The sequence below is a fragment of the Rhagoletis pomonella genome, unplaced genomic scaffold, assembly GCF_013731165.1.
Source record: "Rhagoletis pomonella isolate Grant_MI unplaced genomic scaffold, Rhpom_1.0 Rhpom_scaffold_00004, whole genome shotgun sequence".
Classification (NCBI taxonomy): Eukaryota; Metazoa; Arthropoda; class Insecta; order Diptera; family Tephritidae; genus Rhagoletis; species Rhagoletis pomonella.
Genome location: NW_023458558.1, coordinates 66,859,823 through 66,874,091, shown reverse-complemented (window position 1 = coordinate 66,874,091; position 14,269 = coordinate 66,859,823). Strand labels below are relative to the sequence as shown.

General features: G+C 35.2%; 1 protein-coding gene across 1 annotated transcript in view; it reads left to right on the top strand.

Annotated features, from left to right (window-relative positions):
• Positions 1–3,810: 3,810 nt before the first annotated feature.
• The window catches only part of LOC118738295 (pneumococcal serine-rich repeat protein-like), a gene marked incomplete at its 5' end in the record, with an annotated part of 86,697 nt that continues 76,238 nt past the window's right edge, over positions 3,811–14,269 (top strand). The window contains 1 exon segment of the mRNA XM_036469218.1: positions 3,811–4,205. Within this exon segment, the coding sequence (XP_036325111.1) occupies positions 3,862–4,205 (344 nt within the window).

Genomic DNA, 14,269 nt, shown 5'->3' with positions numbered 1-14,269 from the left:
AGCAAAAATTGAGATATCTCAACGAAATTTGGTATGTAGGTTTCCCTTAATCCAAGGTAGGTTGGTATTGAAAATGGGCGAAATCGGACTTTAACCACGCCCACTTCCCATATAACGGTAATTTCCAGAAATACGAAAACTGCGATATTTTAGTAACTACTGAAGATAATTCACTCAAAATTGATATTTACAATAATTTTTAGACGAAAAATAAGAATATTATAAATTTTTGGAAAATGGGCGTAGCCACGCCCACTTATGGTTACATGTGTATATCTTGGTAACCGCTGCACCAATTTCTTCCAAACTTGGCACAGTTATTGGCCTTAGTACAGCATAAAAAACCGCCGAAACTTTTTAAAATCGGACAATAACCACGCCCACATCCCATATAACGGTAATTTAGAGAAATACAAAATCTTCGATAAATCATTAAATATTGAAGCTAATTTATTCAAAATTGATGCTTGCAACAATTCTTTACCAAGAAATACGTTTATGGTAAAATTTTGGAAAATGGGCGTGGCACCGCCCACTTATGATCACATATAAGTATATCGGTAACCGTTCTACCAATTTGTACCAAACTCGGTATGGTTATTGTACTTGCCACGTGTAAGCAAAACGTTGAAAATTATTGAAATCGGACTAAAATAACGGCCGATTCTCATATAACGGTAAATTTAAGAAATGCTTGAAACTTCAATATTTCGAAATTGAAGGACGCTAATTTACTCAAAATTGATACACCTCGGCTTACCATCTAGCGGAAGGTTTCGGAAGGGTGAAAAAACATATATTTAACACTTGCGCCGGGTATTTAATGTTCGGCTCCGCCCGAACTTAGACTTTCTTGTTATAGTTAGGTATGTACATATATTCCTTTCGCAAACTCTTTCAATTAGGAGAAAACTGCTAAATCTTCATATACATAATTTTCCAATTTAATCAACAAATTCTAAGTACTTGACATCAAGGTTTCGGTTTCTCTAAAATTAGCTGGTTGTGTCCTAATTTCAACGGTTGGGTTCCTGGCAAGTAAATTAAAAAACACCTGACTGCGACAAACTCGAAACACACAAATAAAATAAAAATAATAAGAATGTGTGTGCGTTTATTTTTCTCAACCGTTGTCAAGATGATTAATGACTCCGTAGATGTATGTAAGTGCAGGAATAGATTTGCTGCCAAAAGATTTTTTAATAAAAATATACCAACAATTTCAAAAGTACTTTAAATACGTATGTATATATACATATATACATGCAATTTAAGTACATTAGGGCGACCCAGGTTTTAATAGATTTTTTTTACACATTCAATCGAAAAATAGGAACACATGCTTGCGGTACCCAAAAATAAAGAAGCTAAAGGAGAGAACATCCCAAATGAGCGTACCTGAACGATGTTACTCGATGGCGCTCTCCTTCACCAAATACATGTTCCGCTATGCTCACATACTTAAGTATCAAGCAACCCGAACGTAGTATTTGGAACCTTCACATAGGCAGGTCAAACAGCACGTGAAGTTTTATGTTCTCTTTACGGGTTTAGATTGTACTTATAATACGCGAAGACCAATTTTTTTGTGAATGTGATCAGGTTTGCATTCGTTCGATTTCCAAAAATTGGGTGTGATATTAAAGCGCTTGGCCTGTAGATGTGTACTAAGTTTTAATTTTTTTAAGTGTTGCTGCCTGTTAAAAATTTTGTTAAAATAATTTAATAAGTTAAATCAGTTATTAAATTATGGGTATTACTATAAATTGGTTTGAAAAGGCTCCATTCCTAATAAATATGTAGGAGTATTGCCACCCGTTTAAAACGTCATATTCAACTAAAATTAAGGGACTTCGGTAAATGAAATACATACATATTTATGTAATAAAATATGGGTGCTTGAATACGTGAAGCAATTTTTTGTGAAGGAGATCAGATCTGCACAGAGAACTCTTTTAGAGGTACAGGGTGAATGGATGCAATTGATATCGATAACAAATAAAATAAAAATATCGATTACAAAATCGATGTCAAATTCGTTAAAATTTTCGATAACAAAATCGATAAATATCTCGATAACAAAATCAATATAAATATCCATAACAAAATCGATAAATAGTCGTTATCAAAATCAATATAAATATCCATAACAAAATCGATAAATAGTCGATATCAAAATCGAAAACATAATCGATAACAAAATCGATAAATAATCGAATTTTCAAGCCGTTTGCCGACCTCTGAAACACCCGATTTGAAATTATCGGTTTTAAAAGCCGAATGGTCCAAACAAAAATAATAAACACTGTGGGTAATATAAAACAAAATATGAAAACTCTATACGAAAAAACTTCAAAACTCAAAAGTAAAGTACATCTTCCTAAATAGTTTCTCACTGTAAGTGAAGTGGGAAAGCTACGATTTGAAGTGAATGGTCGGATTATACCCCATCTTACTATTATGTAGCTTGTAAAAAATTTGTTTAAATACGCATTTTCAATAACTTCAAAAAAAAAAGGAGACTCTCCGTACAAAAAAAAGTTGTGGAATAGATTTTCTCCCGAACTCCACAATAAGATTTAAATTTATTTGATTTTGTTTCTAAAATTACCATGCCCATTTCTAGAGATTAGATTTAAAAAAATGTGTGGAACAAATATTCATAAAAATGGTATATTCGGCAGAAATCCGCAATAAAATCTGCGTTTTGTTAACTTTAGTTCTAAAACTGCCACGCCCATTTCTAGAGATTTGTCGCCTTAAAGAAAAATCTTCCACAACAAATATTTTTGCAAAAACACGATTTTCGACACCTTGCTTTATGTTTTTTACTACATTTTTTAGTTGTTTGTCGAGATAGAGGTATGCTCTTGTTTACTTTTTGTCGTTAAAAGCTACCGGATATAAGCAAAATTTTCATATCTTTTAAAAAAACATATGTATTAAGTGCATTAATATTCTCAAACTACATATTAATTTTAATTAAGTTGGCTAGCAAAAGTTCACATATTATATATTTTTTTTTAGTTTTAAGACAACAAAAAAAATGTTTGAAACCTGAAAGCGACAAAATTGTACTGATACAAATAAAAAGCAGCAAAATTAGGGGAATTCCTTAGCTTATAAACTAATTCAATAACAAATAGTACAACTTACGAAATAAAAATATATCCTTACCAAAACTAAACTTACTAATACTATTTTTCTTCTCTTTTTATCTCTTTTCCCTGCACTGCTTTCTCGTTTTCTCTCTATTTGGGTTCCTATTTCTCTTTCTTTCCCATTTCCCATTTTAATTGTTTGACACGCCAACATGACACCAACCAAATGAATGACAACAACAAAAACGAAAAAAAATTATAAAAACATACGCATGCTTACTTCCATCTGAAACCACTAATTTGAACAACAACAACAACAACAAACACCACTGCGCTCTTCAACTTAACGGGAACACTGGACAAACCAAAAATATTTCGCAACGAAATTTGACCACGAACCAAACGTCCACTCACACGCACCTCTTTCCCAAACACGCACATACAAACACCCACACTTCCTACGACCATGCAAACTGTTGCTGTCTTTCGAAACTTTGGCGTTGATTAACCGCAAACACTGACGCGACCTCACCTGGGAATTCTTCCAATCGACCAACACGCACCACTCCAACTGTTTCGCACACGCAAACCCACGCACACATTGACGCACAAAAATCATATATTCACACACACACACACACACATACGCATACATGATTTTTTAATCTCAACTCCCATGCATGCATCATCCATTGAATAAACACCCGACAGGCTTTTGCGTGCCGAATTGTATTCGTTGCGTCGGAAGGGCGCGCTGCGCATGGGCGGTGCACTTGATGCCACACAAAATAATGCACAACAACCACTGCAACAAGAAAACCAACAGTACGAACAGAACAATCACAATATGGCATCAACAGCAACAACAACAATATGCACCACCACAACGACCACAGCCACCCACTACCCCAGTCAACACCATCAGCACCACCCGCTGTTGCATTGCGAATCGAATCGTCATTGCGCGCGTTGCAACACCGAGCTGGGACGCATCACGAATCGTGGAGCACCGTGCCGCGTCTGCAAGTTGCGCGTGTGCAAAGCATGCCGCGAGTTCACCTCACGTACCACCGATTGGGTGTGTGTAGTGTGCCACAAGCAAATGTAAGTGGGAAAACTGCATACATACGCACACGTGACATGTGTATGTATGTATGTATGAATGTTGCTAGATGTTCATTAGGGTAGAGCAAAAAAAATTAATTTTTCGTTTTACAAATTCTAATTAAGCGGAAAAGTTGCGTTACATGATCGAGCTGAGCCGTGTTAAGCCGCTTTCCAATCGGATGATATTTACGATCGCCCCAACAGCTTTACAGTTTAGAAAACTCTATCAAAATATGGTTCTTTCATACTTTTTTTAGATTTTCAATAAAGATATTGAATATGTAGTTTTGTGGCCCATTCAATTTTGGTATAAAAAACTGTAGAATTCAAGTTTCTGAAAATCGCATTAATTTTTGCATGTTTTATTTATTTTTTGCTGACAATGCCACGCAGTTTTTCCATAAAAAACATGCTTTACAATTTGTTTTTATATGGAGGACTGGCAGCAACTTGAAACTTGTACCAAAATCTAATGGGCTACAATACCGCATACTCAAAATCTTTCTAGAAAATTTTGAAAACATTTTTATATAAAAGAACTATAATTTTAGACCGTAAATATTATCGATAAAAAAATTTTTCAACTCGGCTCAATTTGATCAAGTTACACAACTTTTCCGCTTTATTAGAATTTCGTAATTCGAAAAAAACTGATTTATTTCGTTCCACCCTAATATACCTAGATGTTTCGTTGCTTTCTTTGTCATTGGTTTGTGTGTGTCTCTTCAATTGTTTCTTTATATGTAAGTGTGTTAATGTTCTTTTCATGTCGAACATCAACGAAAAAGTTCTCAATCTGCTATAAGTTTCCTATCCTAGAATAACTTCTCTGCAGAATAGAGAGTTGACTGATGAACAATGGTCGACTTCAGACCGTGACGCCATCTCACTCCGATTAGGTTAGGGCATACATGCATAGTTTTGGATATACACAGATGGTATACGATGAATTCGCCACATCTGAAGCCATCAGTTACCACCATCTATAGGATGGTCCTGCATTTTCCCCCGATTTATTTTGCGCACACTCGGCGATTAGTCAACGGCACCTTTATATCGAAAAAAAAACACAAATAAAAGCATAAATATTATTTGTATTTTTACATTTTGTGTTCAACCACCCCTAGGTGAGGTTAGGTAGTGCAGCAGCTGTGATAAGAGTTCACTTGGAAATCGCATAGGTCCATTATGATACCCGCCCATATCCCTACATCCCTGATACTCTTGCGAACCCTGGCAAACCCACTAGCCGAGTTTTCCGTAAGCTCTCTGAGCTTTATAAGAAGTAGTCCCCCAGAAAATTGAGTCGTTTTCTCTTGATTGCGGAGCTCTCGCCTTGGAAGTGCTGGACGGATTATATCCCTCATTGGCAGCCATGTGGTCAATGGTTCAGTATTCCATTAGTTTTCTTGTCAGAAACCTTAACTTTAACTTTGAATGCCTTAGTAAACTTCTTGTTCTTAGCGCATCCTGCATTGGCCAAAGTGAGCGCGATACAGCGCAGGTTGCTATCTTATCTTCTTAACTTGTGATAACAGGAAAGTTTTTCGAGGTTTTAGACCCGCTTCACTCCCTTATTAGATAACGTGTGCGGAATTAAATAAAGACTGAGGCAATAAAACGAAACAGCTATGCATTTGGATGCAATAAACATTGTTTTTCCACTCACATAGATATTATCGAAATCGGCAAAAAAAATGTTTATGGATAATACTTACATATGTCCATAGTGAAAGCAGGCCATCAAATTTTCGGTCTTAGTGCAGAAGACTTTATAAAAAATAATTATGTATTTGGGAACTTTGTTGAGATAATTTGAGTAATGTTTTTAGTAGGAGTAGTTAGAAGTCCTTTTCTGGGCCCCTAATGAAAAATATTTCCCCCAATCGTTCTACAAAACTGCACTGAGAAAAGAGTTTAGTTACGTCAACCAAATATGTTTATATCAACACATGATTTGGTTATAGTTACACTATTTGGTTATAATTACCAAATCATGTGTTGAGAGAAATATATTTGGCTGACTTTTTTCTGAGTGTGAAATGAATTTTTTGCAAGCAAATTTTGGGAAAGCCATAGCATTAACTTTTCTTTTTTAAAGTTTAAAACATCTTGGTTAAAGTATTTGAACATATTTCACTACATCCTTGACTCTTGTATAGTTTCTAATGTTTTTTGCTCAGAGAGATCAAGCAATTTATGATTTTTGTTAGGGTCTCATTTCGCTGCCATGTAAAACATGTTTTTTCGCACTCACAGGTTCTCTTTATACTGTTTTCATTTTCTAAAAAGCCGACGTTTGTTTTGTAAATAAAGTGTTTTTACGTCTCATAGAGAAAAAATTAAAAAATATTTTACAAAATTTACAAGCAAATCTTCAGAGTTCGTCCGCTTCCAAGAAAATTTCAGCCTTGTAATATGCAACGAGAGAATTTTTAGTGGAATGCTTGCTTAGATTGCACAATAGATTTTGGTATACTTAGTTTGGGTTCTGTGTTTACCAGAATTCTTCAAAGTCTTCAGATATATGTATGTATGTATAAAAACATTAGGGAAAATCCGCGGGTATACTATAAGCCGTTGTTTTTTTTATAAAAGAGTTGCTCATTATACATATAACAAGGATCATAGGCATACATTTTTTTTACTATGCCCACATAGCATAATAGGAATCTACATATACTTATAAGCAAATTTTCGGAAGAAACCATGGGTCTAAAATCGATTTGAAGTTTGCCAAATTACGAAAGTATCCTTCGAAGAAAATGTGAAAGACTGTTGCGCCCTCTGGTGGAAGTTTTCAGAAAAAGATAAATGCACAAATGGACTCCTTATACCAAAAAACCCCATATAGCATGTCTTTATACAAAATTTAAGCGCTTCTTTACAACACTACAGCAAAATGCTAAGAAACCCATTTTCGCAATTTAGCAAACAACAAACTGATTTTAGATCCATGGGTTCTTCAGCGCTATACGCGCAAAATCGAAAAAATCTACCATACCAATTGACCCGCCCTAACATACAACTATAAATCCAAATTTCCAACTTTATACAAAAGTTATAAAAAATCAGTATATTTTCAACAAAACGCCGAAATTTTTAATCAAAATTTGTAGCATAATGCTTGGTATGCAGTTTTTGAGCCCATTAAATTTCAGTACAACAAAGTGCAAGTTTATAGCTTAAAAATCTTGTTGATGGTTGCTAATTTTTTTTTGCTGGCGGTGTCCACCATTTTCTTCCACATACAAAAATATTCCAGCATACTTTAATATTTTACAAATTTTACTTAGGTTTTGCTCTGACATTTAATGCTTTTTTTAAACCATCTCCAACTGTGCTACCGAATAAAATCATTTGATTTAGTTTACATCACTGTTATTGCATGGCAGTCATATCTTTCTCTTAAGGCTGATTTTCACCATGTCAAATTCAGTGGCATTTGTCGTCAAATAATTGAAAACACATTGCCAAATGGGATTAAAAGACGGTCTATCGATTGATTTGGATCTGGATAGGTCTTTAGTCGTGTTACGGCTAGGAATGGGTAAATTCGATATTCGAAGCTTCGATATTCGAATTTTAATCGAATTATAGCTCCAAAACGGCGAACTTTTGGAATCGAACATTGTGCTGCTTAAATTCGGATCAAATCGAATTTTTCTAGAAAAAATCGAATTTCGTCTTTGTTTCCAAAACAAATCAACTCTTCAACTTTCTTCTTTCTGACTAAATTTGCCATCACTGTGGGTGGCACTCCATTTGTCTTAGGGATGCAAGTAAAAAGAATACATATTTTTCGATCTGATATCGGGGCACAAAATCTTTGCCAAGAAGGAACTGTTATTCCGAACTCAAATTTAAGAAATTTTTTGCAAAAAACTGTTTTTTTCAGGGACATAACAGTTATAAGTTTTATAGCAAAAACGTTGCTCCATAACAGTTATTAGATGAGAAATATTTTTTATTTCATCGATAAGAGTTATAACCCAACGTTTATTTTTTACGTTGCTTGATAACGGTTATGCAGGAGAAATATTTGTTCCGTTGCCGATAACAGTTATTTGCCAACGTTAATTTTTTAAGTTGCTGGATAAGAGTTTTTTTCAAACGTTTATTTTTTACGTTGTCTGATAAACGTTGTAAGATTAGGATATCGATATAGATAGAAGTGGAGAATAGGATAAAAATGATGAAATAAAAGTGAGAGAGTGAAATAACTCTTATCAGATAACGTAAAAATAAACGTCGGACAATAACTGTTGTCGAGCAACGTAAAAAATAAACGTTGGGAATAACTGTTATCGAGCAACTTAAAAAATAAACGTTGGGAAATAACTCTTAACAGCAACGAAAAAAATATTCCTCATCTAATAACCGTTATGAAACAGAATTCAGAATTCAGGTAACGTTTTCAATTTGTAAATTCGAGATAACAGTTATTTTTGGTTCCTGTTTTTTTGCGTTGGTGGCATGAAGCTTTTGCCTGAGAGGGCCCCTGGTAAAATTTTCCGGAGAATATTTTTTTAGAATGTATCAATCCTCTAACGACTTTCCAAATTTGCTTTTTGCAGGATTTCTTGAAGTAAGGGTCAAAATGACCCTTTTAGGCGAGAGTTTTTGGGTTAAAATTTTTACGAAAATATTTCCCATGAAATTTTATTATATATGCCTTGACGTTTAATTTCGCTCAGACATTTATTTTAACTATTTTTTCAACTTTTTTGAAAACTCCTTAGGCCGAGACATGAAAACTTTAGTAGGCCATTAAATAAAAATACCAGCTTACTTTTGCAAATCCACCGAGTGTTTGATTACTGGATTGGTATACTTTCACAAAATGTTAACAAAGTCCGGGCTGGTTTCGGCTGTCCCACAGCGTAATTTGAGTTTAACTTTTTAGACAGGTGGCCACTCTCTTCAAGCACCTCAAAAATATTTTAATTGTGGCATAGTATTTTAAGCACAACACTTCTTTAACTAAATTAGACAGGTGGTACCCCTCCTAAATGTAATTAAAAAATAAAGTTTATTCAAAACCATTTCGATTGATACCCATATTGGGCTAATTTATTTAACTTATGAAATAATTTGATTTTGATTTTCTTACATATGGCACAAAACTAAAACCATATTACACATCTACAGGGCAAGCCCTTTCATTTGACACCTACCTCCTTTTTGAAAATCGAAGAAAAGATAGATTTTATGACTTGGTGTTAAATATTTATTATTACACGATTATTTGAATTTGATTTTCTAACCTTTGGCAACCATAGAATTAAAACTACGTTGCAGACCCAAAGCACAAGCCTTTAATTTGACACCTTATTTTTTTTAAATTGAACGAACGATACAGATTTTATGACTTGGTGTTAAATATTTAACGCAAACATCTCCGAACTCGATTAAGAAGTTTCAATAAAAAAATTTTTTGGAAAATTCGAAAAAATTCGAATTAAATCGAATTTGCACCACCACATGTCGAATCGAATAATCGAATGGTTGGGCAATGTTCGAAATTCGGAAAAAATTGAATTTCAACCCCCCACTACCCATCCCTAGTACCAGCGCTGATAAATCGGCTATTAGTCTGTTTTTGGCTCATAATATCATCGGTAAAGGCATGGATAAAGGAGATAAAGTTGTGTCAAAATTGTCGCCAAATTTTGGCGTCAAAATATGACATTAACTGCATTTTCAAATTTTATTAGGTTTGTTTGTCACACTGACTATCTTTCTTTGTTAAAATAGATAAACATGTATTTATGTAAATACTAAAAAGCCAACAATCGAGCTACATACATATGTACATATTTCGGAAAAGCGTGACACACCAAAACGTTCGTTGTACATTCATTGGCAATATCACCAAAAACCACTAAGAAATTTATTTTAGTTGTGGTTGACATTGCTAACTTTGTCATTGTTGCTTACACTAAAATAAATTGTGTATATTTTGATAGGCGATAGCGCTTATGTTTGTACGATAACACAGTGGGGCATTGTCGAGAGTTTAACTGAAATTTCCACTCATCGGAAAGGTTCTCTGAAATATTATAAACAAATGTTTTATTTTCCGGATTTAAACGTACATAAAACACAATATATGGCAATTTTTTTAGTGGAAGGTGTTGCTCACTTTCTCCATACAAAAAATATTTGTTGAACATACTTACGCGTTTTTCTAGCAATTTCAAACTTGCACACTTGAATGAGCTACATAACTGCATACATGGAAATTTTCATAAAAATCTGATTACGAGGTGTCAGATCTGTTTGTCTACGAGAACCGATTTGTAACTATTTCTACTGGGAAAAAACTACGCATGCCCGGAATCTCTTCATGTTCATTTTACGTATTTCATGCAAACTAAATGTAATTTATAATTTCGATAATTTCGGCAATTAGTTTTTTTTTATTCAGAATCAAATTAAAATTCATCTCAAGATGTTAAAATGTTAACAGAAAAGAATCTGCGAAGTGCAAAATGAAAGCGCATTTGAACGAAAAAGCCGTCAAACAAAAATCTATGTAGAGTAAAGAAGCCCCCCGCTGCATCCCTTTTTTGGTACTTCCGAACCAGTTCTATATTCGCCACCTTAGATATAGATTTATAATGAAAAAAGTGAAATAAAATAGTTTTTTAAAAGTAAAACATTTCGCTGATTTTGGACTGGTTGGGATATAGTTGGGCTATTGGACTGGTTCGTTTTTGGCGACAAAGATCTAGTACGGAACTAGAAATTTGATTCACTAGTTCGCGCTTTCCCTGCAGAGTAAAAAACACAAAACTTGATTAAAACCTCCATTAATTTCATGAAATATTATAATCGTTCCGGCGTAAACATTTTTTTGGCTCTCCTGAACGTTTAAAGTTTTTGAGTTATGACCAGTTTGTTGCATTTGTTGTTTTCACAACCTCGTCTATGAAATGGTTATTTCATCACTTCATCGATTCTGTAAAGCTAACTACTTTGCATTCTTTGCCCCAAGCAAATGCATACATATATACATTCATTCGACTTGTATCTGCTTATACTTAGTTATGTATGCATGTACCCATGATTTTGTATGCACACGCATTCCCTGCAGGGAACTAGTGAACCACATTTCAAATTCACTACTAGTTAGTTTTGTATTGCCGAAAACGAGCCAGTCCGTTAGTAACTAGTTCCTCTCCAGTTCAAAAGCACCGAAATATTTGTGATACTTTTAGAAAGAAGGCACATTTGACTTTTTAAAACCACATATCGTTAGGTGGGAGCGAAAAGTTGCTAAGCCCATTTTTTTTATTATATTTTGATGCATGACACAAAAAAAATTATCGTTTTCTAAACTTACGAGCTACCAATTTTATATTCACAGAAAATGTGATATTTCTCAATTAATACAAAAACTGTTCATTACAAATATATGTACATATGTATGTAAACCTAAGTTGACAAATTGAGAAATTGGTTTGGAGCTATAGAAAAATTGATGAAGCGGTGGCTACAAGCCATCTTTTATTTACTTTAAATAGACTTTTATTTTGCGATTTTTTCGTTCGAATACGCTTTCGTTCCGCACTTCTCAAATGCCTTTACTTAGTTTGGAAGCACAAAACAAAAGTTTGACATATTGCGTCTGACCGCATTCGAGAGGAATTTCTGGAAACTAAAAAATAATTGCAAGCTTCTTTTGCACACTAAAGAACTGGTATGGAACTATAAACAAATGGATGTAAAGAAAACTATAGATCGAAACTGCGGAATTTAGAACTAGAATATATAACTTAAGAATATGTAATGCAGTAGGGACCAGTGTTGCCTCACATGGGCTTTTGCTATCAAAACTGGTACGGTTTCCATTTGGTAGGTTGGTAGGCTAGATTGAATTTTAGTACGTTCCGCGACAATAATAGAAAATATGTACATATATCCAAACATGTTGACGACCTTTTACACGTATATTTCAACGGTGCGTTCATATAACGGCGACCGCAAACATGTAGATATACCTGATTCGTAAGTACAATCGTATACCCATATTATTGTCAATATACAATATCAACATCCTTATATAGTTACTCTATGTGCCTACAAGTTAATTTAAAATTATTGAACTACAAAACATATGTATGTATGCATATGTACTGAATACTGATGTGCTGAAAAGGGCTTCTCAATAAACCCACTGAAGTCCACTACTATCCCATTTACCAAAAAATAGAAAAAAAGTCAACATTACTAGACCCACCTTGGCAGGGACAGAAACTGAGTTCTCAGAAAAGGCGAAGTATCTATGGGTATCTCTGGCCGAATGCTCAATTGGAACTCACATCTCGAATGTTTTCAACAAGGCTAAAAGGGCGTTTTATGCAATCAGAGCGTAGAAGTGCGTAGAAACATATCAAGTTTGCTGTTGATAGAGAGAGAGAGAAGCAATGTCTACGTCACGGCCATGCCGTGGTGAGTTTTTGTTTTTGTTAACACGGTGTCAAACCCGTGGTTACATATGCGGCACTAGTCTCGTGGACAAAGCTATGAAAGTAAACGCGGGTGCCACCTTGAGCAGTTTGGAGGTTCTTAAGTAATTCGTGGATGTTCCCTCTATCAATCTCACGAACATCAGGCTACCGATGTTATCCTTCTACAAACCCTACAAGGCCATAATTCCTGAAAGGAACTGCCGTGAAGCGATAATAATTAAGATTGTCGAAGAGTCCTTAATTTGGTATACCGACGTATACCGACAAAGGCCTTAGAGTTGCGGATAGTTGTAAAACTCTTATGAACCGCCTGTTAGGCCACAATAGCTCTGGTAACGAATGGTCTAAATATTTCGCCAAGCGTGAAACCCAAATGTGCATGCATGGTCCCGCACATTTCTGCGGTACATCTAAAGAATACACAGCAGAACTACTTGGAAGCTACCCAATGGCGGAGATCCATAACTCATTCCAAAAGGATCTCCGAAAGACTCCTTTAACTTAGCCGGGAGGGTCTTAGAACTCTTATGGGGTACCTGACAGGACACTGCAAGTTAAGGTACGATTTGAATAAAATTGTGCTTTCTGAGGAGACAGACTGCAGGATTTGTGTGCCGTTGGAGGAAACCTCAGAGCATATTCTATGTGACCGCCCACGTATCATGTACAGCAGACTGATACACCTTGGGGAACGTTTGTCTTCTCAATCCAAATTTTGGAGCATGGCACCCTTCTCAAAGTGCTTAACTTCTTAAATAGCCTAAGATTGGAGTGATTACAATCAGGGTTTAGCACAATAGATCTTCTTAGGTCGCAGCGCAAGTATTCCTGACGACACTGGTGGGGACTATTTCATCTATCGATTTTAGAACTCTTTGGGAACTATTGGAAAACTTAATGCAGCGGGCGACAATTTCCATTGAGTACTACTCAATGAGTAGTGGTTCTAAATGTAGCAGAAGCAGACCCATTCAGAGCTAGACAGTTGGCCTGCAGGGATTTATATGTATAGTACGTATATAAGTATATACGTATGCATGTATGGGTAATTCAAGTACACATAAGTAAGGAGCAGATCTCGTCGTGCAGCTCAGCAACAGTTACCGGCAATAGCCCATAAAATTGCTATCGTACTCCACTCCTTGCACTTTTGTAAACAGCAGTAATAACAACATTGTTAGCTGAGTGCTGGCCGATAGTACCAATCAACTGCAAACAACGGTAAATGCATATCTAATATTACATTGTATACCCATGTCGGTGTATTTCGCATATCCTGGATTTACATGTGGGCGCTTTTGAACTGCTCATTTCTTATTTGTTTACTGCTCACGATGCTATGTATTGGCGTCGGTGTTTCCGCGCTGCCTTCGCTTACAATCTGCGTTGACTTGTGTTCTACTTTCTTTTACATACCCGTATCGCATTGTGTGCATTTTCAATGAGCTCGGAATTGGTAATGGATATCGATATCGCAATGACTTTGTCAACATCATTCAATGTATTCAACTGTGGCTGTGTTGAAGTTGAATTGTTTTCAATTTTTCTATTGCACTCATTCATTTATGCATTTACATTTTTTTT